Source organism: Hypomesus transpacificus, chromosome 16 (assembly GCF_021917145.1).
Source record: "Hypomesus transpacificus isolate Combined female chromosome 16, fHypTra1, whole genome shotgun sequence".
NCBI classification, from domain to species: domain Eukaryota; kingdom Metazoa; phylum Chordata; class Actinopteri; order Osmeriformes; family Osmeridae; genus Hypomesus; species Hypomesus transpacificus.
The window spans coordinates 935,625-961,344 of record NC_061075.1 but is presented as its reverse complement, the minus strand read 5'-3'; the positions used below and the strand labels follow the sequence as shown (position 1 = coordinate 961,344).

General features: G+C 57.6%; 1 protein-coding gene across 1 annotated transcript; it reads left to right on the top strand.

Moving 5' to 3' along the window:
* The first annotated feature begins 318 nt into the window (after positions 1–318).
* Positions 319–25,720, top strand: prrc2c (proline-rich coiled-coil 2C). Its single transcript, XM_047037294.1, is given in 36 exon segments — positions 319–712; positions 5,987–6,155; positions 6,435–6,609; positions 8,131–8,243; positions 8,347–8,472; positions 8,568–8,768; positions 8,833–8,933; positions 9,057–9,139; positions 9,305–9,441; positions 9,587–9,674; positions 9,896–10,025; positions 10,186–10,903; positions 11,376–11,548; positions 12,146–12,395; positions 12,754–12,961; positions 13,049–15,445; positions 16,763–16,920; positions 17,180–17,334; positions 17,439–17,696; positions 17,698–17,833; positions 17,924–18,003; positions 18,133–18,315; positions 18,799–19,056; positions 19,141–19,233; positions 19,827–19,919; positions 20,038–20,212; positions 21,054–21,251; positions 22,126–22,247; positions 22,506–22,738; positions 22,990–23,224; positions 23,422–23,532; positions 23,648–23,842; positions 24,097–24,203; positions 24,382–24,508; positions 24,591–24,863; positions 25,080–25,720. Coding segments are annotated over 35 exon segments (8,469 nt in total). The 5' UTR covers positions 319–712; positions 5,987–6,040; the 3' UTR covers positions 25,344–25,720.

The window sequence follows — 25,720 nt, the reverse complement described above, 5'->3', positions numbered from 1 at the left end:
AATAGTGAAGCCAACTATATTAAAGGGACCGGTTGGATCAGAGGTTTCAATGGACTCAATTCATCTGAAGATTCATGGAAGTTCGCAGGTGGCAAAATAAATCCATAAAATGTTTCTCCCCAGGTGAAGAGAGAGCATTTTTAAATAAGCTCTGCGTGCCTGCTGGATTGGTTCTGATGTAATCTGTATTTTGTTACCGGAGAGAGAACATTAGGAGACTTTTCAGGTGGTTAATCTACTAATATTTTAGTAACAAAAAAAAGACGTTTCGTAGGCGTCGTGGTCTGCGTCATGACGTCAGGCCACCGTGGATTGGCGGTCTGCCATCTTTGATTGTGCGACAGGCCGCGGCGCAAGCGGGGCCTCACTCAACTAGAGCTACACTGTCGCACGAGATAACGGGTGGGGGAAAACATTGAAACACAAGAGGAACACACACCGAAAAACTATTAACGTCCGAATTACAGAGGACATATTGAGAGAGAAGAAGCACAGTGTTAACGCTGGAAAGAAACCAGGCCCGTGCAACTGAGGAGCAGCTGTTAGTTGCTAGTGTGCGCTAACCATCGTTAGCCCAACTAGCAGGCAAACCAGCTTTTGTAATCCGCCGGCCACACTACTGTAACTCGCGCACCGCAGTCCAGCCCAAATTCAGACGCCTAGTCTGGCTGTACGACAGACTAGAAGACAAACACAGGACCAGCGGTACCAGGTAGGTCAACTTGTCATGGATATTTCTGTGTAACGTTGTTGAAGAGGCGATGGTTGCGTTCAACCTAACCTCATACTTGCTAAACTGGGGTTAGCTTGGAAGCTAAAAGCGCCTAGTACCAGGTAGGTCAACTTGTCATGGATATTTCTGTGTAACGTTGTTGAAGAGGCGATGGTTGCGTTCAACCTAACCTCATACTTGCTAAACTGGGGTTAGCTTGGAAGCTAAAAGCGCCTAGTGTCCACGGCACAGAAGAAAAAAAAAATCTCAATGTGATGTGGATGCGATGGCGACCTGAGAACCGAAACTGAACGTAACACGGTCATACACCGAGCGATAGCTGTGCTGCAGCTAGATATATGGCTACGTAGTATAGCTAGCTACATTTCTTTCTAGTTACATGTTAGCAACCACCATGCTGCCAACGTCCAAAAGTAGCTAGGTGGACTGGGTTGCTGGGTGATTTCTCGCACCGTCGTAAGTCATCATATTAGTTAGCTAACATCCTTGATTATTTAGCTATACCCTGGCTATCTTGTCGAAGTCGGTTCGGTCTACAGAGGCCCCTACGCGGCGTAGTGATGCTACCCACCCTGCCTATTTCAACCAACACGACATCGGCTTGTCCAGTCTGAAGACTCATCTTGCAGTCGGCTGAATCAGGATAGCTAGCTACTTCTACCGTATTCATTGTGGGCATTTAGGTTTAGTGTGAATTATAGTACACATCCAATGGATTAGAAGACCGTTTCATAGTGAGTTTGGTTGAACGATATTGTATTTGTGATTGAGGCCGAGAAAGGGAACTAGTATATCAACATTTTTTCCTTAGCTAGTAATTCTCAGTCTCCCAACGCCACATTTCAGCCCGGTTAAGTTGAATAATTTAAACAAGAAATCAATCAAACCCAGCTGTCAATTAGTAACTTAACACATACATGCGAATTAGACCCGACATATTTTTTTTTTCGTTTTCAAAAGATTCAGTGTAGTGTGTGGCAATGTACAAACGTGTGTGTTGATGCCCTGGATTAGTGTGAAGTAGTCAAATGATTCATCATTTCCATCTGCACACACAGGAACAAGCTGAGGGAGGCTGGCAGGCGCACATACATCATCACTGGTTCAATACTTGGAGGGGGGCACAGAGAATTTGGGTATTTAATTGAAGCGCTTAACCAGCATCCTGTGGCCCTTTTGATAGAGAAATTGATTTTTCGGGTAAACTATTATTGAGATCGAGGAGCTGTTTTGTTGTAAACAAACTACAAAAAAAAAACTGATGCGTTTGACTGAGTGATGGCCCTTGATTCCTAATATCCTAAGTGTTTTAACCCTGTGACCCATGATGAAGGTGTATTGAAAATGTATGTTTTGGTGTTGGGAAGTTATTACGTCAGCATAATGAATCTGCACTCTTCAGTCCCAAAAGAACAAGGGAGAGATTGATGCTACCATCTAATCTCCTCTCCCCTTCTGGATGGAGAGATAATTATGTTGTATCCTCCCATAGGGCTGCAGGCTTGATTGGCCTCCTCTGTCCTCATCCTCTCTCCTCATCCTCTGTCCTTATCCTCTCTCCTCCTCCTCTCTCCTCCTCCTCTGTCCTTATCCTCTCTCCTCATCCAATCTCCTCATCCTCTGTCCTTATCCTCTCTCCTCATCCTCTCTCCTCCTCTGTCCTTATCCTCTCTCCTCATCCTCTCTCCTCCTCCTCTGTCCTTATCCTCTCTCCTCCTCCTCTGTCCTTATCCTCTGTCCTTATCCTCTCTCCTCATCCTCTCTCCTCCTCTGTCCTTATCCTCTCTCCTCATCCTCTCTCCTCCTCCTCTGTCCTTATCCTCTCTCCTCCTCCTCTGTCCTTATCCTCTCTCCTCATCCTCTGTCCTTATCTTCTCTCCTCCTTTATCCTCATCTCCTCCTCTGTCTTCATCCTCTCTCCTCCTCTGTCCTCATCCTCTCTCCTCCTCTGTCTTCATCCTCTCTCCTCCTCTGTCTTCATCCTCTCTCCTCCTCTGTCCTCATCCTCTCTCTTCGTCTGTCCTCCTCCTCTCTTCTCCTCCTCTCTCCGCATCATCCTCTCCTCCTCAACCTCTCCTCCTCTTTCTTCCTCTCTCCTCATCCTTTCTCCTCCTCCCCCCATTCATCTGCATTGATCCAAACCCCCCAGGGCAAATAAGACTCACACTAGGCTACATCCCCTTTCATCCAAGATGTGACTCCTGTTTATTGTCCTACCGTCTTCCAGACAGACTTGAGGTTTACATGCCCATTAATCTTGACAATGATCCCAAAAATGAGCTACTCTGCTGTGGTCACTGGTGACTGAGCTAGCCGTTATCCTCCCCCCCCACGTTGTGAGGAAGTGAGAGGTGGTGACTCAGACTGTTGTCCTCCTCCACAGGCAGCCCCCCCCCTCTGGCAGCCCCCGCTCTGCCCAGACTCACAACCCTGCTCTGGGGCTCTGGAGGCATGATGCATTTCGACGGTCTGATGGAGGATTCCTCAGTCCCTTTTTGTTTTGCTCTGCCTTGAAAATAAACAGAGCATATTAGATCCACATCCGATTCCCTTTGGCTGCACTCTTTGTCTCCTGAGTGGCCCTGAGGAGAGCGGCGGAGGGGAGAGAGCCTCCACAGTGTTGAGGTGGGCCCTCAGGCGAGCGACAGCAAGCAGAGGACCAAGCTTGTATCATGTTAAGACACGAATCGCGGACGTTTGATACGCGCTTCCTTGTTGGAGATGAGATGAGATGGGGGGGGGGGGGGGGGGGGGGGGCATCCTGGTCCTTTCTGTGTGTGAGGAGGTGGAGGAACGCTGCCCTGCTGCCCTCCCCACACAGACTAGACGTGGACCAGGCTGGACCCTGGAGAAGGAAGATGGTCTGGGGAAGAGGTCAGAGGTCAGGCAGGGCAGGGCAGGGGGGAGGTGTGCCGGAGGTCAGCCTGAGGAGAATGGAGGGAAAACCAGCCGGCAGGGAGGCAAACGGGCTGTGCAGGAACATGACTGGTGGAGGCCGTGTCCTCGTGTGACACTAATCCCCCCCCCCTCTCTCCTCGGCCGACCCTAGCCCTCCCAGGAGTTCTGTGTTGTGGCCTTGTCTGGGCCACAAGCTTCAGTGGAAGTATCCCAGCTGTCACTCCGCTCTCCCTCTTATCAGCAACCCCCTTCCTCTCTCTCTCTTTCCCAGGGCCTCTGCATTACATTCTGGCATCAGAGTAGCCGACGTGTTGTCCGATGGACTTTTGTGTCGCAGAAAATATGTTTTGCTCACGTTCGAGGCGTACAGACGTAACTTCCCTTGTCTGGACTGGTGTGTCATTCTGAAGCGAGGAGGCTGGAGTCTGGGCAGACCTGAGAAGATGTGCTCAGTGTGGGCAGACCTGAGGGGATGTGCTCAGTCTGGGCAGACCTGAGGGAATGTGCCCAGTCTGAGCAGACCTGAGGGGATGTGCTCAGTCTGGGCAGACCTGACGGGATGTGCTCAGTGTGGGCAGACCTGAGGGGATGTGCTCAGTCTGGGCAGACCTGACGGGATGTGCTCAGTGTGGGCAGACCTGAGGGGATGTGCTCAGTCTGGGCAGACCTGACGGGATGTGCTCAGTCTGGGCAGACCTGAGGGAATGTGCCCAGTCTGAGCAGACCTGAGGGGATGTGCTCAGTGTGGGCAGACCTGAGGGGATGTGCTCAGTGTGGGCAGACCTGAGGGGATGTGCGGAGGGGATGTGCCCATGGCAGCTTCTCAAAGGGCAGGTGTTCCGTGGACGTCAGGGCTGTTTAACTGGGTGCTGCTTCCCCCCTCCCCTCCCATGTCTGTGTTCCTGTACCAGGACATCAATTATGAACGACCCCTGTGGGGCTCTGCAGAGGCCACACACCTCTCTGTCAGTTTCTCTGCCATCTCTTTCCCCCTCTCCACTTCCTCCACTCTCTCTCTATCCACTCTCTCTCCTTCCCCCCCTCTTCCTCTCTCTCTCTCCTCCCCCCCCCCCCCCTTCCTCTCTCTCTATATCCTCTCTCTCTCCTTCCCCCCCCCTCCCTCTCTCCCTCGGCCAGCCTCGGTAACGCGCCAGCGTGCCGTCTTAGGTGGCGTAGGCATGGCAACCTGACATGCCCCGTTGAGCGGAGTGAAGGCATTGTGATGGAGAGGTGAAGTCTCTCTCATTCCACAGTGTTTCCCACACATAGACTAATTTGTGGCGGTGCGCCACAGAATCAACACCGGCCGCCACACATTGCGTTTCGTAAAACATTTTTTTTATCGCTATTTAGGTAAAAACACGCAGCGTATTCGTTCAGCTGCATTTCCTTTCCCTGCTCTCCCTCCGTCTCTTTCACGCACGCGTCTTTCTCACATACACACACAGTCACTACGTCAGCACACGTTAGCAACAATGCATACGCCGTTCTAGTGAGACCGACAGCTACATCAGCGAGCCTTCAGCATTAGTGCCGTAGCTAAAGGTCTAGGAAAGTTGAGGCTACTTTTCGCTAGGTACCGACGGACATGTCTTAATCGAAGGTTCCCCTTCGTTCTTTTGGTGAGAAGTTTCAAGAGCTAGCTACTTACCCGGCGTCATGGAGCCGACCAGTTAAATAGTTATTTAGCACCCTGTATGCAGCGTCGCTACCTGCATATGCAGAAATTATTTGTTTGTTGTTGTTGATTTTGTGAATTATTTCGCCCCCCCCCCCCCCGCCACATATAGTTTTCTAATCTGTGGGAAACACTGTTCCATCACCCTTCGCAACAACAGACAGAGCCCTTTCTGGACCATGTGACCCCCCCCCCCCCCCAGGGTCGGGCCTGTCTCTGTGCTCTAGTCTCTCGATAGCAGCTGACAAGAAACTGGTTTGTTTACGCACACTATGGACCCCTCTTGTTGCACGGGACACAAGTTCTCACACACAACCTCAGGAGTCAGTAAAGCCGTTATTGACTCCTTAACGGTTTGCGGGACCCATCGTGGTTTGTTTAGAGGCAAAGCGAAGGCTCAGTTGAACCAGGCACTCTATCGAGGGATGTGGGGTCACTTTCTGGGTGCTGTGGATATACTTGATGCATTTGGGTTCCTATGTAATCGATCCGTAGCTAAAGCCAGAGTCGGATGGCTGCGCGGTTAGGGAATCAGGCTATTCATCAGAAGGTTGACCACTTCACCCTACTTGCCTCGGGGGGGAATGTCCCTGTACTTCCTTTAAGTCGCTCTGGATAAGAGTGTCTGCTAAATGTAAATGTAAAGCCCTCTCTTCCCTCCCTCTCCTCCCCGTCAGGAGGCTGGTTCTGGGGGTGAGACAGGAGACCAGACTCGATGAGTTTCCAGCGAAATGTCAGAGAAGTCAGGGCAGAGTACCAAGGCAAAGGATGGGAAGACCAAGTATGCAACCCTTAGCCTCTTCAACACCTACAAGGGCAAGTCTCTGGAGACCCAGAAAACTGCAGGTGAGCCGCCACCGGTCCGCAGCCAAACGTCCTTCTGCCTTGGCCTCGCATGTCACGATCGATCCATGCCTTCTGTTCAAATTCACTGCCTCAGTGGTACACATAAACATGCACACGGACACGCATACATAACTGATAACTGACAGTGCTTTAGCTAATCATGGGAGCGAGAAGCCGTGTTTCCGTTGACCCAGAGCCTGTTTTTGTCCCAGTGGGAGCTGCAGCTCTCCTGTTACACGGCTTAACCCAGTAAACCTCCACCCTCCCTCCCTCCCACAGTGGCTGCCAGACATGGGCTCCAGAGTTTGGGCAAAGTTGCTGTCAGCAGACGCATGCCCCCGCCAGCCAACCTGCCCAGCCTGAAGGCAGAGAACAAGGGCAACGATCCCAACGTCAACATCGTACCCAAGGACGGCAGCGGTTGGGCATCGCGGACAGAAGGAGGAGAAGAGAGGTAAGGATGCAGAGAGGAGAACCACACCCACAGACACCCTGCACACCCACAGACACCCTGCACACCCACAGACACCCTGCGCACCACAGACACCCTGCACACCCACAGACACCCTGCACACCCACAGACACCCTGCACACCACAGACACCCTGCACACCCACAGACACCCTGCACACCCACAGACACCCTGCACACCCACAGACACCAGTGTTTCCCACACATAGACTAATTTGTGGCGGTGCGCCACAGAATCAACACCGGCCGCCACACATTGCGTTTCGTAAAACATTTTTTTTATCGCTATTTAGGTAAAAACACGCAGCGTATTCGTTCAGCTGCATTTCCTTTCCCTGCTCTCCCTCCGTCTCTTTCACGCACGCGTCTTTCTCACATACACACACAGTCACTACGTCAGCACACGTTAGCAACAATGCATACGCCGTTCTAGTGAGACCGACAGCTACATCAGCGAGCCTTCAGCATTAGTGCCGTAGCTAAAGGTCTAGGAAAGTTGAGGCTACTTTTCGCTAGGTACCGACGGACATGTCTTAATCGAAGGTTCCCCTTCGTTCTTTTGGTGAGAAGTTTCAAGAGCTAGCTACTTACCCGGCGTCATGGAGCCGACCAGTTAAATAGTTATTTAGCACCCTGTATGCAGCGTCGCTACCTGCATATGCAGAAATTATTTGTTTGTTGTTGTTGATTTTGTGAATTATTTCGCCCCCCCCCCCCCCCGCCACATATAGTTTTCTAATCTGTGGGAAACACTGGACACCCTGCACACCCACAGACACCCTGCACACCCACAGACACCCTGCACACCCACAGACACCCTGCACACCCACAGACACCCTGCACACCACAGACACCCTGCACACCACAGACACCCTGCACACCACAGACACCCTGCACACCACAAACACCCTGCACACCCACAGACACCCTGCACACCACAGACACCCTGCATACCACAGACACCCTGCACACCACAGACACCCTGCACACCACAGACACCCTGCACACCACAGACACCCTGCACACCCACAGACACCCTGCACACCACAGACACCCTGCACACCACAGACACCCTGCACACCACAGACACCCTGCACACCACAAACACCCTGCACACCCACAGACACCCTGCACACCACAGACACCCTGCACACCCACAGACACCCTGCACACCACAAACACCCTGCACACCACAGACACCCTGCACACCACAGACACCCTGCACACCCACAGACACCCTGCACACCACAGACACCCTGCACACCCACAGACACCCTGCACACCCACAGACACCCTGCACACCACAGACACCCTGCACACCCACAGACACCCTGCACACCCACAGACACCCTGCACACCACAGACACCCTGCACACCCACAGACACCCTGCACACCCACAGACACCCTGCACACTGTCCTACCTGTAGTTGTTACTGTAGATACTTGCCCCCACCTCTCATACCCCCCCCCCCCCCCCCCCCCCCCCCCTTTTGTCGTCCCTCAGGCAGCAGGAGACCCCCCCGCCCCCACCCAAACCGGTGGCCCCCCTGCCCCCGGAGGTCCCCCTCGGTGGGAGCCGCTCCTGGGCCAACAACAAGCCACCGACACAGCCTGCTGGTGAGGCTTCCGGCAGCTTCCACCTGCTCCGGTCACTAGCCCTGTCTGTCTGTCTGTCTGTCTGTCTGTGTGCATTTCAGTCACCACTCTGTGTGTTCTGCAGGGGCTCCGCGAGTGAACAGCCAGTTCCACCAGGAGTTTCCCAGCTTGCAGGCTGCAGGAGAGCCAGAGAAAGGGGAAGGGCAGGAGGAGGAGCCTTATGGGCCTGGACCCAGCCTCAGACCTCAGAGTATGAACCCTCACCTCCCCCAGCCTCACCCAGGCCTCTGTCCCAGGCCTCTGTCCCAGACACTCACTAACCAGCCTTCGTCTGTCCTCTTCCAGATGTTGGCAGCTGGCGTGAGGGAGGGGGGCGGAATCTGATTGCTTCCACCAGCCCCTCTGAGATGGACAGCAGAGAGCCAGAGGAGGAGGGCAAGGGGGCCAGCAGCACCCCCTCACCCCCCGGGGAGGCGGAGGAACCAGGCCGAGCCCCCTCTGGGGACAGCCAGAGGGAGAAGAGGGAGGCCAGGGAGAGGCTACCTCAGTGCGCCCTGCCGGCCCCCCAGACCACCCCTTCCTCTTCCGCTCCCCCCCCCCTCCTCCTCCTCCTCGGGGCCCCCCCAGGCCAAACTCAACGGGGGGCAGCAGCCTCCGGCCGGGGTCCCCCCCCAGTTCCACCCCCAGTTCCGGGGCATGATGCCTCCCTATGTGAGTCCCTCCGACAGCACACTTCCATGCCCACCGCTCTGCACACACAGACCTGTCTTTGTGTTTGCTCTGGTTATCAGACTTCTAATCTCTATCTCTAAACCGTCTGTGTTCCTGTTCTAGATGTTCCACGCGTATCCCCGAATGCCCTTTCCCCCCACACAAGGCAACTTCAGATACCCTGTACCACTGCAGGATGGAGCCAGGTGAGTAGACTTCTCGTGTGTCCTGCCCGGCAACCGCACTCCAGCTGCCGTCAGTCAGGCAGGAGCTGGGCCAGTGCCGGGGCCTCCCCACCAGAGAGCTGTTCTGGTCTGTAAGGGCTGGTAGTCGGAGGGATTAACCCCACCGTCTCTGTTTTGTGTGTCCAGGGCTCCACGACCAGGCCGCCCCCAGCAGGGGCTCCCCCAGGCCTGGCTCCAGGATCCGGACAGACCCTCCATCATCAGCGCCACGGAGCTCAAGGAGCTGGACAACCTGGACACGGAGGCTGACGAGGGCTGGGCAGGTCAGTGGGCCTGGAGGTTGGGGCTTCCTGGTTTGGCTTTTGTTGACTTGCTGGATGGCGGTGAAGTCACTTCTGCCTGTTCTGGAGGGGTGTGGGGGTGGAGGCTGGGTGCTAACCTCTCTCTCTCTCCGTCTGTCTGTCCCAGGAGCCCAGATGGAGGTGGACTACACAGAGAAACTCAACTTCAGCGACGACGAGGAAAACCAAGCGGCCAAGGAGAAGGGAGAGAACTGGTGGGTTCGGGAACGTCTTTCTTCCTGCCCGAGGTCTCTCATCTCAGATCTTTGATCTGTTAGTCCTCTGTGGTCTTACCTCTGGGGTCTCTCTTTCTCTCTACCCTCTCTTTTTCTCTACTCTCTGGACTTTATCTCTCTACTCTGTCTCTATCCTCTCTCCACACTCTCTCTCTACTCTCTCTACCTTTCTCTACTCTCTCTCCCTCCTTTCTCTCTAGGGAGTGGATGAGGCCACGCCCTCTAGATGGCTCTGAGGAGCGTGCTGGTAACAGAACATCATGGGTAGATGGTGGCGCCCCCAGGACTCCTTCCCCAGGGAGCGTGGGGCAGTACAGCAAGGACCACCAGGTGAGGCTGCAACAGGTGAGGCTGCAACAGGTGAGGCTGCACCGAGGGGGGGGGGGGGGGGGGGGGGGGGTGGCAGGCTGGGGTAATTTGAAGAATGAATAGTCTCTTATGTACAGATTACTCATACCTCTCTCTCTCCCTCTATCTCTGTCTCTCTCAGGGACATGCTGGCGGGCGTGTGGTGGGCAGCGGAGGCCCCCGCTTGTCCAAGCCCCCCGCCGCGGCGCCCCCCGCTGGAGAGGAGGACTCTGAGACGTGGCGGCAGAAGCGTCAGCAGCAGTCGGAGGCGGTGGAGCGGGCGCGGAGCAGGAGGGCGGAGGAGGAACGGCGCATGGAGGAGCAGCGCCTGGCCGCCTGCGCCGAGAAACTCAAGAGGCTCAACGAGAAGCTCCGCCCACCCTCGTCGGAGCCCAGACCCGCCCCAACGGAGACCCCCCCCGAGGAGAAGGGAGCGGGGCGCGACCAGGAGTCTCCCTCCCTGTCTGCTCCTGCTCCTCCTCTCGTCTCAAGCCCAGCTCCTTCAGTGTCTACGTCCTTGGCTCCGCCCCTGCTCCTGCAAGCCACTCCCCCTGAGAGAGAGGGGGCTGAGAGAGACCAGGAGAGACTGGACAGAGACAGAGAGAGAGTAGAGCCCAGCTTGGAGGAAGACAGTCATTTTGTGCCTCGCCAGCCCAGCCCTCCAGTCCAGAGGCCGGTGGCCGTGTCGCCCCAACCTCCCAGCAGAGAGAGCCCCCTCGCGGAGGTGGGCCCCTTCGCAGAGGTAGGCCCCCTCGCGGAGGTAGGCCCCCTGGGAGATGTGGGCCCCCTGGTGGAGGAGACCCAGGCAGAGAGGATTCCCATGCCCATTAGGGACTACTTCAGTGTGGACGACAGCAGAGGTGAGCCCCCTGGCAGTGATCAACTGTGTGACTCGCTGTCCTCTTAACCTTGCAGATGTGTGACTTCTGAATATTTCCAACGATCCCCACAGCGCGAGTTAATTTTTCTGAAACGGAAGCTAGCCCAGCTTTAGTTAGCTTCCGTTACCTAGCGACCTAGCATAACACTCGTAGCAATGTTACTACCTGCTAGTGTTACTTGTTAACCTCCTCATTTGTACATTTTGAAGCCATACTACAGCGTTTGTCATATAGTTTTTGTCTATTGGAAAATATTCAGTTGGAATGTTCGAAATCGCATATGTGCGACGCTACTCCTTAATGGGTAAAAAAGAAATAACCCTCTTGTCTCTGATTCCTGCTGTTCATAGTCCTGGTTCTGCTCTGCCTCCTCCAGAGAGATTCTCTCCTTGTGTGTTCTGTTGGGTACCAGAACATTCTCATGAGTGTGTGTTTGTGTTCTGTCTGACAGTGGATGAGTCCCACCCTTCCCTGCCCCGTGTGGACCCCCCCAGCGGGGAGGAGGGGCCTGCTGCCCCCCTGGACTTGGAGGGGGAGGCCGGGGCCTCGGTGCGCCCCCCTCTCTCCTCCGGATACTCCAAACAGTTCCAGAAAACTCTGCCTCCTCGCTTCCTCAGACAGCAGGTAGCTTGTCCTACCGGGGTCTCTGTGTGGTGTGTGTTGGAAGGGGACCTGGGAGGAAACCTGGGAGGGATGGAGATTGATCCTACGAACAGAAACTGTAGCTGTGCAATCAGCAAAGATCCCTCGTAACAGTCTAACCCCTCCTCCCCCTTTCGCTCCCCCTTCCCTTCCACCTTTCCCTCCCCCTTTCCTTCCCCCTTCCCTTCCACCTTTCCCTCCCCCTTCCCTTCCCCCTTTCCTTCCCCCTTCCCTTCCCCCTTTCCCTCCCCCTTCCCTTCCCCCTTTCCTTCCCCCTTTCCCTCCCCCTTCCCCCTTTCCCTCCCCCTTCCCTTCCCCCTTTCCCTCCCCCTTTCCTTCCCCCTTCCCTTCCCCCTTCCCTTCCCCCTTTCCCTCCCCCTTTCCTTCCCCCTTCCCTTCCCCCTTCCCTTCCCCATTCCCTTCCCCCTTTCCTTCCCCCTTTCCTTCCCCCTTTCCTTCCCCCTTTCCTTCCCCCTTTCCTTCCCCCTTTCCCTCCCCCTTTCCCTCCCCCTTTCCTTCCCCCTTTCCTTCCCCCTTTCCTTCCCCCTTTCCTTCCCCCTTTCCCTCCCCCCTCTACAGGAGCAGATGAAACAACAGCAGTGGCAACAGCAGCAGCAGCAGAGTGGGAGGTCTGTGTCCCCCTCAGGGGGGACCGGGGTGGCTGGGCCCCCCCAGCAGCAGCGCTCCCTGTACCAGACCATGGGCCCCCACCATCAGCAGCACTTGGCCTCCATGGGCTTCGACCCCCGCTGGCTTATGATGCAGTCCTACATGGACCCCCGCATGATGTCTGGCCGGCCGCCCATGGACGGACCGCCCATACACCCTGGTACACACCACCTGTCAATCAAACATGAGCTTAATACTCTTTGTTTGTCTTTATCTCTCTCCCTCCTTCTCTCTCTCTTTTTCTGTCTCTCCCTGTCTCTGTCTGTCTCTCTCTGTCTCCATCTCTCTCTGTCTCGGTCTCTCTCTGTCTCCGTCTCTCTCTATCTCTGTCTGTCTGTCTCTATCTCTGTCTCTCTGTCTGTCTCTCTGTCTCTCTGTCTCTCTCTCTCTCTCTCAATTTACTGTTGCTCTCGTTTCCCACACCAGCCCTGAGTGCATGTTTGGGTACAGCTCTAACCCTGCTGTGCTCCTGTAAGCAGGCCTTGGTTCTGACGCTTGCTGTGTTGTGCCCCGCCCAGGGAGGATGCCCCCCAAGCAGATCGTCCGCCGGGAGCCCGGAGACAACTCCAGCTCCAGCTCCGACTCCTTCGACCACCTAAGCCGGCCCGGCCGCGACCACGGGGTCCCCTCTGAGCCCCGCATGGTCTGGGGCTCCGAGCCGTACGCCCAATCAGAACCTCTCCCTTCGGTCACGCCCCCTAAGGGGCGGGAGGACAAGGAGCCCAGGTGAGGGGGCGGAGCTTGGCGACAGCTGCTGCTGGATTCTGTTTGGGTTGCTTGTTTCTAACCCTCTATCTCTCTCTCTCTCTCCAGACTGGACACAGGGTTAGATCTGGACAGAGGCCTGTCCTCCATGTACTCCCAGGAGCCCCTGGAACCCCGGGGGAAGATCGACTTCTTCAGGGAGCCGTCGGAGCCCCAGTCTGCCTTCATCCAGGGCCCGGAGGAGAGGGCCCCCGCGGGCTCCAGCTTCGACCCCGAGGAGCCGGGTCTTCCTAGCGGAGAAGAGGTGGAGGCCCTGGGCCAGGCCATGCTCCACAGGGGCGTCGTCGCCCAGGACGAGCCCCGCTTCGACAGCCTCTCTCTGGGAACAAAAACACTGGGGGTCCAGGATGCAGGGGAGAGGCCCGAGGACAAGGCCCGGCCGGAGCCCTTCTCCCAGGCAGCGGCAGCCACCAAGGCTGCACCTCCCGTCGACGTGCTCTACAAACCCGACAAGCTGCTCCCGCCCGCCCCCAGCAGGCAGAAGACGGAGCTGCGCTGGGGAGGCAGGGCGGGGGCCGGGCGCAGGGAGGGATCGGGGGGGGAGAGGCCCGTCCGTCGGTCTGGGCCCATCAAGAAGCCCGTCCTGAGGGACATGAAGGAGGAGCGGGAGCAGAGGGAGGAGAGAGAGAAGCGCCACGAGAGAGGGGAACGAGGAGAGAGACCCAAGAAGGAAGGGGGCGTGGCTAAGGTCCAGTCTGCTGCCACCGCCGTTTCCGAGTGCTCCAGGCCCCAGGCGGAGGTGAAGAGGGAGCCTGCCGACCCAGAGGAGGTGCCCCAGGCTGGGGCTCAGAGGGCTAGGGACACCTTAGCCCCCTCCGGGACCCCCCCCACCTCTGCTCAAGAGGACAAAACAGACAACAAGCCAGTCACCAACGACAAGCACCCCGAACCCAAACTGCCCCCCAGGAAAGAGTCAAACCTTCCCCCTCGCGCCTTCCGGAGGGAGGAGAGAGAGAGGGAGCGGGATCGGGAGAGAGAGAGGGACAGGGAGCTGGATAGAGACAGGGACAGGGATTGGCCAATGGACGCCAGCTTCCGTGGTCGTGGCCGCGGAGAGTACTACTCCAGAGGGCGCAGTTACCGGGGGACGTACGGGGGGAGGAACCGGGGCGGTCGTGGGCGGAGCCGGGGTGACTATCCGTACCGGGAGCCCCGATCCCGCTCCGACCTCCCCGTCGCCGGGGGCGCCGCGGCCGCCTTCCGCTGCCGCGAGGAGAGCGAGACTCGCAGCGAGAGCTCGGACTTTGAGGTGATGCCCAAGCGGCGTCGCCGACGAGGGTCCGACACGGACACGGAGAGCGAGGGGGGCCGGGAGTCCGCCAGCGACACGGGGCCGTCCGACCGAGAACCCAGCACCAAACCCAGCCGGCCAATCAGACGAGAGCTTCCAGGGGAGGGAAGGCCTGGCGCAGTCAAGCCCGGCTTCGGACCCCCTCCCCTGGGGGAGAAGGGAGGCTCCAGGGGAGAGGAGGAGGGCAGGCCCAAGCCAGGGTTCCTGCCCAAAGGAGAGCCTTCCAGGCGGGGCCGAGGGGGTCTGTACAGCCGGCGTGGAGGGGCCCGGGAGCGAGGGGGGCCCCGGTCGGTCCCTCTCAGACGTCCGGGGGCCAGGGAGGCGTCCTCCCAGTGGCCCTCCAAACCCATGGAGACCTTCAGGCCCGAGGAGGCGGATCCCTCCAGATACGACAACCCTCCCCTGGACCGACGGCCCCCCAAGTACGAGGGCAAGAAGTTCGGGGACGTGGGCCCTCAAAACAGCCGAGAGAGGCCCCGTCGCCCCAGACCAGCCCGGCCCCCCAGGCAAGACAAGCCACCTCGCTTCCGCCGCCTAAAGGAAAGAGAGGCTGCTGTGTTGGCCGGGGGGGAGACGGCCCCCCTGCCCCCCGCCCCCTTACCCTCAGTGCCTGTGGCCCCCGCCTCTGTCTCCTTGTCCCCCACCCTGTCCAGAGCCCCTGGGACGCCTGTCACCGTGCCTGCCGAGGTGGGGGCCCCCGGCCCAGACCTGCCCTCCCCCACTGAGGCCTCCCTGCCGGAGGGCAGCAGTCCCACCGTTACGGCCGTGGGCACCAAGTCTCCAGACCTGTCCAATCAGAACTCGTCGGACCAAGCCAACGAAGAGTGGGAGACCGCCTCGGAGAGCAGCGACTTTAACGAGCGCCGAGAGCGAGAGGAGAGGAGGGGGGCGCTGGAGGCAGCCTGCGCCGCTGCCCCCGCCTCCTCTGCCCCGGCCCCGCCCGCCCCTCAAGGCTCCGCCCCCCCCAGCAGGAGCCCCACCGAGGGCGGGGTGACCCCCAAGAGGGAGGTGGCGCCCGCGGCCAAGAGGAGCTTCTCCAGCCAGAGGCCCACGGAGAGACAGAACCGCAGGGGCAACAGCGGAGCCAAACCTGGCCGAGGCTACGCCGGAGCCAAGGGGGAGAGGAGAGGAGGGCCCAAGCCTGGCCGGCGAGGGTGAGCACCGGGGGGGGCGGGGTCTACTAGATATTAGAGGCGGGGCTCTAAAAAAAAGTTGAGCTGCAGCAAGCGACAAATGCTTTTTTAAATCACTTTTTACCCCGAATGTCATCACGTTTTGGGTTCTTCTCTTGGGTTCTTAGTTGGTTGTCAAGAGGGTAGAGTGTGAATCTCGGTTTCTGACGTGTGTGTGTGTGTGTGTGCGCGTGCGCACTGCCTCAGTGCAGGCACACCTAATTGTCTTCAGCTGTGTGTATTAATATCCTCCCATATGAAGGACGTGTTTGATCCCCTCCTCATCTGCGGCTGTGTGGGAGTGATAAATATAGACAGAGGTTCAGCGTATTTATAGTCTGCTTCCTCCACTGTGGCCGCCCCTCTATAGAAGACTGAACACATCATCTTTTTTATTCTCTCTCTCTCCCACTCATCTCTCTCCTCTCTCTCCCACTCATCTCTCCCTCTCTCTCCCACTCATCTCTCCCTCTCTCTCCCACTCATCTCTCCCTCTCTCTCCCACTCATCTCTCCCTCTCTCTCCCACTCATCTCTCCCTCTCTCTCCCACTCATCTCTCCCTCTCTCTCCCTCTCTCTCCCATTCATCTCTCCCTCTCTCTCCCACTCATCTGTCTCCTCTCTCTCCCACTCATCTCTCCCTCTCTCTCCCACTCATCTCTCCCTCTCTCTCCCTCTCTCTCCCATTCATCTCTCCCTCTCTCTCCCACTCATCTGTCTCCTCACTCTCCCACTCATCTCTCCCTCTCTCCTCTTTCCTCTGTCCCACTCATCTCTGTCTCCCCCTCTCCCTATGTCGCTTACTCTCTGTCCTACAACACTCTCTATCACTTTATCACTCTCTCCTCCCCCTCTCCCTCCCCCCCTCTCTCTAGTCACATCTCAGTCTCCCTCCGACTCCCCCTCTCTCTATCTCTAGTCACATATCAGTCTCTCTCCCTCCCCCTCTCTCTCCTACTCTCCCCTTTTCTCTCTAGTCACATCGTGGCTGCCTCTTTTCCCGTCAGAACAAAAAAAACCCTGAAGCCGTTTGAGGCTTTTTGAGGAGTATAGTGAGTCTCTGAGTTGAGCTTGCAGTAGGAAGGTGACATTTGTTCATTTCTAACTAGAGGCTGTTCCACCCTTCACAACCGTAGTGCAGAAGAACGAGGGCAAGGATCTCTTCCCCACCCCCCACCCTTTTCCAACACTTCTGGGATGGTTTGTCGCTGTGTGTGTATGTGTGTGGTGGAATCGTGTGTGTGTTGTCGATTCATCTGGTTAACATTGTGTGTGTGTGTGCGCCCTCCCCTCCGTCAGAACCGGGCCCCAGAACCCTGAGGGGGCGTCTGGAGGGCCAGGCCAGAGGCCCGTCAAGGACCAGGCCTCGCGCCGCAAGGACGAGGCCAAGCAGGCTGCCAAGAAGCCAAAGGAGAAGGAGAACGCCCTGTCCCAGTTTGACCTCAACAACTACGCCAGTGAGTCACACACACACCTGCTAATACACACACACACACACACACACACTCAAACCATCCCAGAATCCAGGGGTACAGAACACAGTTTGTGTTCCCTGGCACAGTGAGTGAGCTCTGTTGCCCCCCACACCTCACTACCCCCAGTGAGTCACACACACCTGCTAATATACACACACACACACTCAAACCATCCCAGAATCCAGGGGTACAGAACACAGTTTGTGTTCCTTGAGCTCAGTTGCCCCCCCCCTCCCCCCAGGTGTGGTGATCATCGACGACCATCCAGGGGTAACCACCCTGGAGGACCCCCAGTCCAACACCACGGACGACGGCTTCACCGAGGTGGTCTCCCGCAAGCAGCAGAAACGCCTGCAGGACGAGGAGAGACGCAAGAAGGAGGAGCAGACCACACAGGTGAGGAAGGGGAGGAAGAGAGAAGGAGGAGAGGGTGAGGATAGAGAGAGAGAGAGACTACCCCAGCGCCCCCTGGGTCCTAACTCCTGGCTGTTTGTTGACAGAACTGGGGGAAGAAAGGCTCCGGAGACAAAGGCAGAGGGGGAGGAGGAAAACTGCCTCCCAGATTCGCCAAAAAACAACATCAACAGCAACAACAACCCTCCCAGCCCCCCCCACCACAGGCCCCCCTGCCCCAGCCCCCCATCTCTGCCCCCCAGCACGCCCACCCTCCCCCCTCCCAGCCTCCCCCTCCTGCCGTCTCCACCGCCCTCCGGCCCCAGGAGGTACCCCCGGCGCCCCTGCCCGCCGCCCCCCCCAGCCGCGGTGGACTTCACCTCCTCCAAGACCCTGCCCCCGGCCCCCCTGCCCGCGGCCCCCGCCCCGCACAGCACCCTGGGAACGGAATTGTGGGAAAACAAGGTGGCGAGTTCCACTGTGCTCCCCGACGTCAAGAAACGTGAGTTCCACGCAGAAGAAGACCTCCAGAAGCAGCAGGTCACCCTGGCCTCCTGTCCCCTGCTAACGGCTGCCTCCCTGTGTGTTTCAGTGGGGCCCATCAGCCCCCCGCAGCCCCCCTCCGTGAGTGCCTGGAACAAGCCCCTCACCTCCTTCACCGGGACGACCGAGGTAGGACCCTCCGCCTCTTAGCAGGGAGGCTACAGGTCTCAGATACACTCACGTTCAGAGAGCTGCAGTCACACTAGTGTGTGTGTGTGGATATGGTATGTAGTGTAACCGTGTGTGTGTGTGTGTCAGGGTGTGAAGGGGGGACCAGAGGGTGTGGTTGAGCTGGGGCTGGACGGTATCCAGTTCGGGGCCCCATCGTCTGCGGGGAGCACGGACAGCGACGGAGGCCCGGTCCTCCTGGAGGCTGGGCTGCCAGCCCCCAAGGAACAGAGACAGAAGCAGAGCCGCGCTGGACCCATCAAGACCCAGAAGGTACGGAGCTCACACACACTCTCTCTCGCTCGCTCTCGCTCTCTCTCTCACATACACACTCTCTCTCTCGCTCTCGCTCTCTCTCGCTCTCTCACATACACACTCTCTCTCTCGCTCTCTCTCGTGCGCTCTCTCCCCTCTCTGTCTCTCTCTTTCTCTCACATACACACTCTCGCTCTCTCTCTCTCACATACACACTCTCTCTCTCGCTCTCTCTCTCGCTCTCTCTCGTGCGCTCTCTCCCCTCTCTGTCTCTCTCTTTCTCTCACATACACACTCTCGCTCTCTCTCTCGCTCTCTATCTCTCTCTCTCTCTCTCTCTCTCACACACATTCTCTCTCACACACACACACAACTATTCATACAGAAACTTCCTATCACATGTATCCAGTAGTAGTATTGCCAGTGCTGTATATAAAAAGATTAACATAAGATCCCAGTTGATCCAGAAGGTTCTTCCTGTGTGGTCCTGTGTGTCTCCAGCTCCCAGATATGGAGCCTGTGGAGACCAAAGGCTACAAGCCTGGGCCCATTGGCAAGGAGCGCTCCCTGAAGAACCGCAAGGCCAAGGACGGCCGCGTGGGGGAGGGCGAGGGCCTGGAGGCAGGCGTGTCCGGGGGAGGGGGCGTCCGGCCGGCCGCCTCCAGCCCCCCCACCACGGACCCCGGCGTGCCTGAGCTGGGGGGAGACATCGAGGGCATGATCACCGTGCCGTCGGCCGAGTACACCAGCAGCTCCAAGGTACAACACGCCTCCACCGTCTGACTGCACGAGCCTCTGGAACATGCAGAGCTGTTCTCACTGTGTGTGTGTGTGTTCCCTCAGGAGTCTGTGACTGACTACACCACCCCGTCCTCCTCCCTGGCAGACAGCGTTCCCACAGTCGGCAACAAGATGGAGGAGAGTCTGGTGGCTAATGTGAGGCACAGAACAGTCATGATACCACAGTCATAACAACAGCCCAGTCATGATACCACAGTCATAACAACAGCACAGTCATGATACCACAGTCATAACAACAGCCCAGTCATGATACCACAGTCATAACAACAGCACAGTCATGATACCACAGTCATAACAACAGCACAGTCATGATACCACAGTCATAACAACAGCACAGTCATGATACCACAGTCATAACAACAGCACAGTCATGATACCACAGTCATAACAACAGCACAGTCATGATACCACAGTCATAACAACAGCACAGTCATGATACCACAGTCATAACAATAGCACAGTCATGATACCACAGTCATAACAACAGCACAGTCATGATACCACAGTCATAACAACAGCACAGTCATGATACCACAGTCATAACAACAGCACAGTCATGATACCACAGTCATAACAACAGCACAGTCATGATACCACAGTCATAACAACAGCCCAGTCATGAGAACAGTTATATCAGCACAGTCATGATAAGTCATACCATCACCATGATGTGCTTGTGTACTGTGCCAGCTTGTCCTCTGAGCTGCTGTCCCGTGTGTGTCCACCAGGTGGCGCTGCCCCACCTGCCTCGCAGGGAGCCTCTCCAGCAGAGCTCCAGCCTCAGTACTGTGTCCCCCGCCACCGTCGACCTCACCCTGAAGGTGACCTCACACTTAACTGTACCATGTCTGAACCCTCGCACCTCAAAACTCTTGAACATGTAGAATCAGACAGTCCAGAGATGTGCTTTTCTGACTATTCCCTCCCTTCCCCCCCCAGATGGAGTCAGCCCGCAAGGCCTGGGAGAACTCCCCCAGCCTGGGGGATAAAAGCTCTCCCGTCACCTCCTCCTCCTCCCCCATCACCTCCTGCCCTGCCTCCTACTCCTCCTTCTCCTCTGCCTCCATGCCTCAGATCCCTGTAGCCTCCGTCACGCCCAGCACCTCGCTGTCAGGTACACACACACACACACACTCACACTCCTCCCTGCTCTCTGTGCACAGGCAGGGGCAGGGGTTTGTTTGGTCAAATGTGGGTGGGACGGCTTTTGTTTTGTTTTTGTAACCGAGGATACGGCCGTCACATATCGTTTTCTTAATCTTCACTCTTATCCGAAGGCTGGTTTTGTCCACCTCCACTCTCCCCTAAGAATCTCTGTTCTCAAGTTAACCTCCCTCCTCCCTCTCCCTCCTCCCTCTCCCTCCTCCCTCTCCCTCCTCCCTCCTCCCTCTCCCTCCTCCCTCCTCCCCCTCCCTCTCCCTCCTCCCCCTCCCTCTCCCTCCTCCCCCTCCCTCTCCCTCCTCCCTCTCCCTCCTCCCTCTCCCTCCTCCCTCTCCCTCCTCCCTCCTCCCTCTCTCTCTCCCTCCTCCCTCTCTCTCTCCCTCCTCCCTCCTCCCCCTCCCTCTCCCCCCTCCCCCTCCCTCTCCCTCCTCCCTCTCCCTCCTCCCTCCTCCCTCTCCCTCCTCCCTCTCCCTCCTCCCTCCTCCCTCTCTCTCTCCCTCCTCCCTCCTCCCCCTCCCTCTCCCTCCTCCCTCTCCCTCCTCCCTCCTCCCTCTCTCTCTCCCTCCTCCCTCTCTCTCTCCCTCCTCCCTCCTCCCCCTCCCTCTCCCTCCTCCCCCTCCCTCTCCCTCCTCCCTCTCCCTCTCCCTCTCCCTCCTCCCTCCTCCCTCTCTCTCTCCCTCCTCCCTCCTCCCTCTCTCTCTCCCTCCTCCCTCTCCCTCCTCCCTCTCCCTCCTCCCTCCTCCCTCTCTCTCTCCCTCCTCCCTCTCCCTCCTCCCTTTCCCTCCTCCCTCCAGGGTCCGGCACCTACACCACATCCTCCCTGGGCACCAAGACCACCACGGCCTCTGACCCCCCCAACATCTGCAAGGTGAAGCCCCAGCAGCTACAGGGGGGGGCCATGTCCAGCAGCAGCTTCTCCCAGCTGGGCTGCGTGGCCCCCCTGCTGTCCCAGCAGCAGAGCCCCCAGGTCTACGTGTCCCAGTCTGCAGCAGGTCAGCACAGCCTCGCTCACTCTCTCTCTGTCTGTCTCTCTCTGTCTCTCTCTCTCCCTGTCTCTCTCTGTCCTCTCGCTCTCTGTCCTCCCTCTCTCAGTCTGTCTCTCTCTCTCTGTCCTCCCTCTCTCTGTCTCTCTCTGTCTCTCACTCTCAATCACGGACACACACACGGACATTCCCACACACTCTCATCTAGACTTAGTCTGCGGTTGTTATTCAGTCCTACATTCTATGCCCCCCTCCTCCTCCTCCTCCCCCCCTCACCCGCCAGAGGGCATTGGGCCAGCTCTATTACCCCCCCCCCCCCCCTTCTCGGGAGCTAGCTAGCCGTTAGCTGATTAGCGCTCTGGGTCTCTGGAGTCTGAGACGACTTACCTCAGATGACCTCAGTCTAATGAGGCTCTCATTTACACTGGGAGGTTAGTAGTCAATACACACACACACACACACACACACACACACACACACACACACACTGGCTCAAGCCTGATTTATACTGTCAAACGCATCTGCGTAGGGTCTGCGCCACAGCATAGGACTCTAGTGTACTCTACTCTACTGTACTCTACTCTCTTTTGGTTTTCTGTTGTCTCTCTATCTTTTCAATGTGAGGGGAAAAAAAGTTGGAAAAACTTTACACTTTTTTGTGTGGGAAAATAAAAGGTTTGGAATTAATCTTTCAAAAGGTAGATTTTTTTATTTTTATGTTTGGGAATGTTTTAGAAAATATTTCTGAAAAAAGGACACACCTACCGCGTGCCAGACAGCCAATCAGGGCAGCCGTTGGCCCATCAGTTGACCAGACTTTACAGCAATAGGTCTAAAACGTTCAGCTTTAACCCTTCTGTGTCCTCACCCCTCTGCCTTCCAGGCTCTGCAGCCCAAATCCCGGCCTTCTACATGGACACCAGCCACTTGTTCAGCACCCCCCACCCCCGCCTGGCCCCGCCCTCGCTGGCACAGCAGCAGGGCTTCCAGCCCGGACTGTCCCAGGTCAGAACCACCCCAACACACTCACCTGGAGGGGGAGGTCAGAACCACCCCAACACACTCACCTGGAGGGGGAGGGGCCCTCACCTAGAGGGGGAGGGGCCCTCACTTGGAGAGGGAGGGGCCCTCATCTGAAGGGGGAGGGACCTTCACCTGGCGATGCATACTAATGCCCTCTGCCTGTGTGTGTGTTCTGTGTTTGTGTCCTGCCCCTGTGTGTGTGTGTGTGTGCGTGTGTGTGTGTTTGCACGCATTCTGCAGACCACGGCCGTGCAGCAGATCCCCATCCCCATCTACGCCCCGCTCCAGGGCCAGCACCAACACACACACCAGCACACACACCAACACACACACCAAGCCCAACACACACACCAACACACACACCAAGCCCAACACACACACCAACACACACACCAGGCCCAGCTGGGCCTCAGCAGCGGGCCTCCAGTCTCCCAACCCCAGGACCTGTTCAGCTCCTCACTGCAGCCTTACAGGTGAGACACACACACCTTGCAGTCACACACACACCCACACACACACCTTGCAGTCACACACACACCCACACACACACCTTGCAGTCACACACACACCCACACACACACCTTGCAGTCACACAAACACACCCACACACACACCATGCAGTCACAGTCTCAACACACAGTGACACTCACACACAACCCTAACCATACAGCTCTCTCACACACACACACACCCCCATGACTCTTAACTCTGTGTCTCTCCCCAGGTCTCAGCAGGCGTTCATGCAGAGCAGTCTGTCCCAACCCTCCATGCTGCTGTCGGGGCCCTCCCTGCACAGCTACCCCGGGGTGCAGGGCCCTGAGCTGGGCAAGCCTCAGTCCAGCCTGGCCTACCAGCAGTCCTCCTCCACGCAGCATATCCCCATCCTGTTTGAGCCCCAACTCAACCAGTCCTCTGGCATGGGAGCCTCCCAGCTCATAGATACTCACCTGCTGCAGCAGGTACTGCTGCTCACTGAGATACATGCTCTGTCACACACACACACACACACACACTCACACACACACACACCTGCTGAAGGTAGAGGAGCTGCTCACTCAGACACACACACAAACATAAGCTCACACACACACACTTGCAACATACCCACCTTTGGCACCTCCGGCTTCTAATCTGTGTGTTCTGGTGTGTGTTTCAGGCTCGCCAGGGGATGAATCAGCATTCTAACATGTACTCAGGGCAGGTGCAGCAGCACGGCCAGAGCAGTTACTATAGCAACACCCAGTCTGCCAGCTCTGCAATGCAGCAGGTGCAGACACACACACACACACATAAGATGTACAGTGATGTAGTATTCAGACACATGAACACGTCTTCCTTAACCCCTCTACCCCCCCCCCCCCCCCTCCCTCCTCCTCCACCAGGTGACAGTTCCTCTGCCAGGCTCTCAGTTGTCTCTTTCTAACTTTGGGTCTGGGGGGGGGCAGCCCCTCTTGGCCCTGCCCCCCACCCCGCCCCAGGCCCCGCCCCCCAGCATCAGCAGGCAGCCCCCAGTATCCCAGGGTTACCGGGGCCTCATGGGCCCCAGCCATGGCATGATGCAGCCCCCCTCCAGCAAGGTAGTCTGTTAGCCTGTCTGTCTGTTAGCCCGTCTGTCTGTTAGTCTGTCTGTCTGTTAGCCACCTGTCTGTCTGTTTGCCTGTCTGCCTGTCTGTTAGCATGTTAGCCTGTCTGTTTGCCTGTCTGTTTGCCTGTCTGTCTGTTTACCTGTCTGTCTGTTAGCCAGCCTGTCTCTGTTTGCCTGTCTGTTAGCCTGTCTGCCTGCCTGTCTGTCTGTCTAGCAGTGGGATCTAACGTGTGTGTGTGTGTCCAGATGGACATGGATCTGAAGCTGTTTGGCTCTGGGATGGACATCAAACCAGGGACTCCTCCCAGCGCCAGAAGCACCACGCCCACGTCTAGTCACTACCGCTATGACAGGTAAGAACCACGACGACCACACACACACACACACCGCCTGCCTCCACACGGCTCCTCCCCCTCCTCCTCCTCTCCCTCCTCCCCCCCCTCCTCCTCCCCCCCCCCTCCTCCTCTTCCTCCTCCTCCCCCCCCTCCTCCTCTTCCTCCTCCTCACCCCCCTCCTCCTCTCCCTCCCCAGGGCCAGCTCCACCTCCCCCAGCAGCCAGTCCAGTAAGATGAACAGCATGCTCTACCAGAAACAGTTCCAGCCCAGCTCTGCAGGCATGAGGATCACACAACACTTCCCTGGCCAGTTCAACCCACAGGTAATTCTCACACACACACACACATGGCGTCCCTATGATAGTGTTGTGTGACTGACACTAACTGGTCGTCTCCCCCTGTCAGATGCTGTCTCAGCCCAACATGGTGTCTCCCCTGGTCCGGCCCCCCCATGCTAACTCATTCTCGGGGGGCATCCAACGCTCCCCCATGGGCCCCCCCATGGGCCCCCCCATGGGCCCCCCCATGGGCCCCCCCATGGGCCCCCCCATGTCCCCCTCTCTGGGCGGAGGGCTGATGCCTCACCCCCGGCCTCAGCACGCTCCCAGGGGCCCCCCGGGGCCCCCCATGGCGCCCAGAGGGACACAGGCAGCTCTGAAGGCAGAGCAGGACCTCAAGGTACCCTCCCAGGAACAGGACTGTTTGACTCAGTCACAAGCTCGCTGATCAGTTGATCGCCTCTCCGACACGTGATCGATTGACAGTCTTTTTGGTTGTTTTCGTCGGTGGATTGATTGATTGCATGTTTGATTAGCTGACGGTGTGATTGGTGCTGAGTGTTTTATGTGTCCAGTGACTGACTGTCTCCCCCCCCCCCCCCCCCCCCCCCCCCAGGCGAAGCAGAGGGCGGAGGTGCTCCAGTCTACCCACAAGTTCTTTTCAGAGCAGCAGCAGCAGCAGATGAAGGTTCCCGCCGTCAGCAAAGCCCCTCGCCTCGACCAGGGAGGCAAGCCCTCCCTGGACAGCATGGCCCCCAACCACCAGGCGGGGGGCGTCCTGGACCGCGCAGAGCCCGACAAGCCCTCCCTCTCCACGGGCAAGCCCATACGGACTGGTCCCATCAAGCCCCAGGCTATCAAGCCTGAAGAGGGCAAGTAGTGCCCTCGCCCTCCTCTCAGACCACGCCGTGCAGGGGGGGGGGGGGGGGGGGAGAGGAGAGAAAGAAAGAGAATCCAGCTGCTCCAATCACTCACTCATACGCTTTCTCTCTTTCTCTCTCTCACATCAGCCTTGAGGGAGAGGGGGAAGGGGGGGGCGGAGGGGACTGGGGGTCCAAACATGAATGGTTACTGAGAAGAGGGGTACTGAAGTTCCCCCCTCACCCCTGCTTCTCTCCTCCTGCCCCCCTCCTCCCCCCCTCGCCAGGCCTCTGAAGGGGGAGGGGGGGGGGGGGGTGTTGTATGAGATGACTACACTAGCTCTACAGAAGACGTCTACTGTAGTGGTAGAGAAAGAAGGGGGGGGGGGGGGGGGGG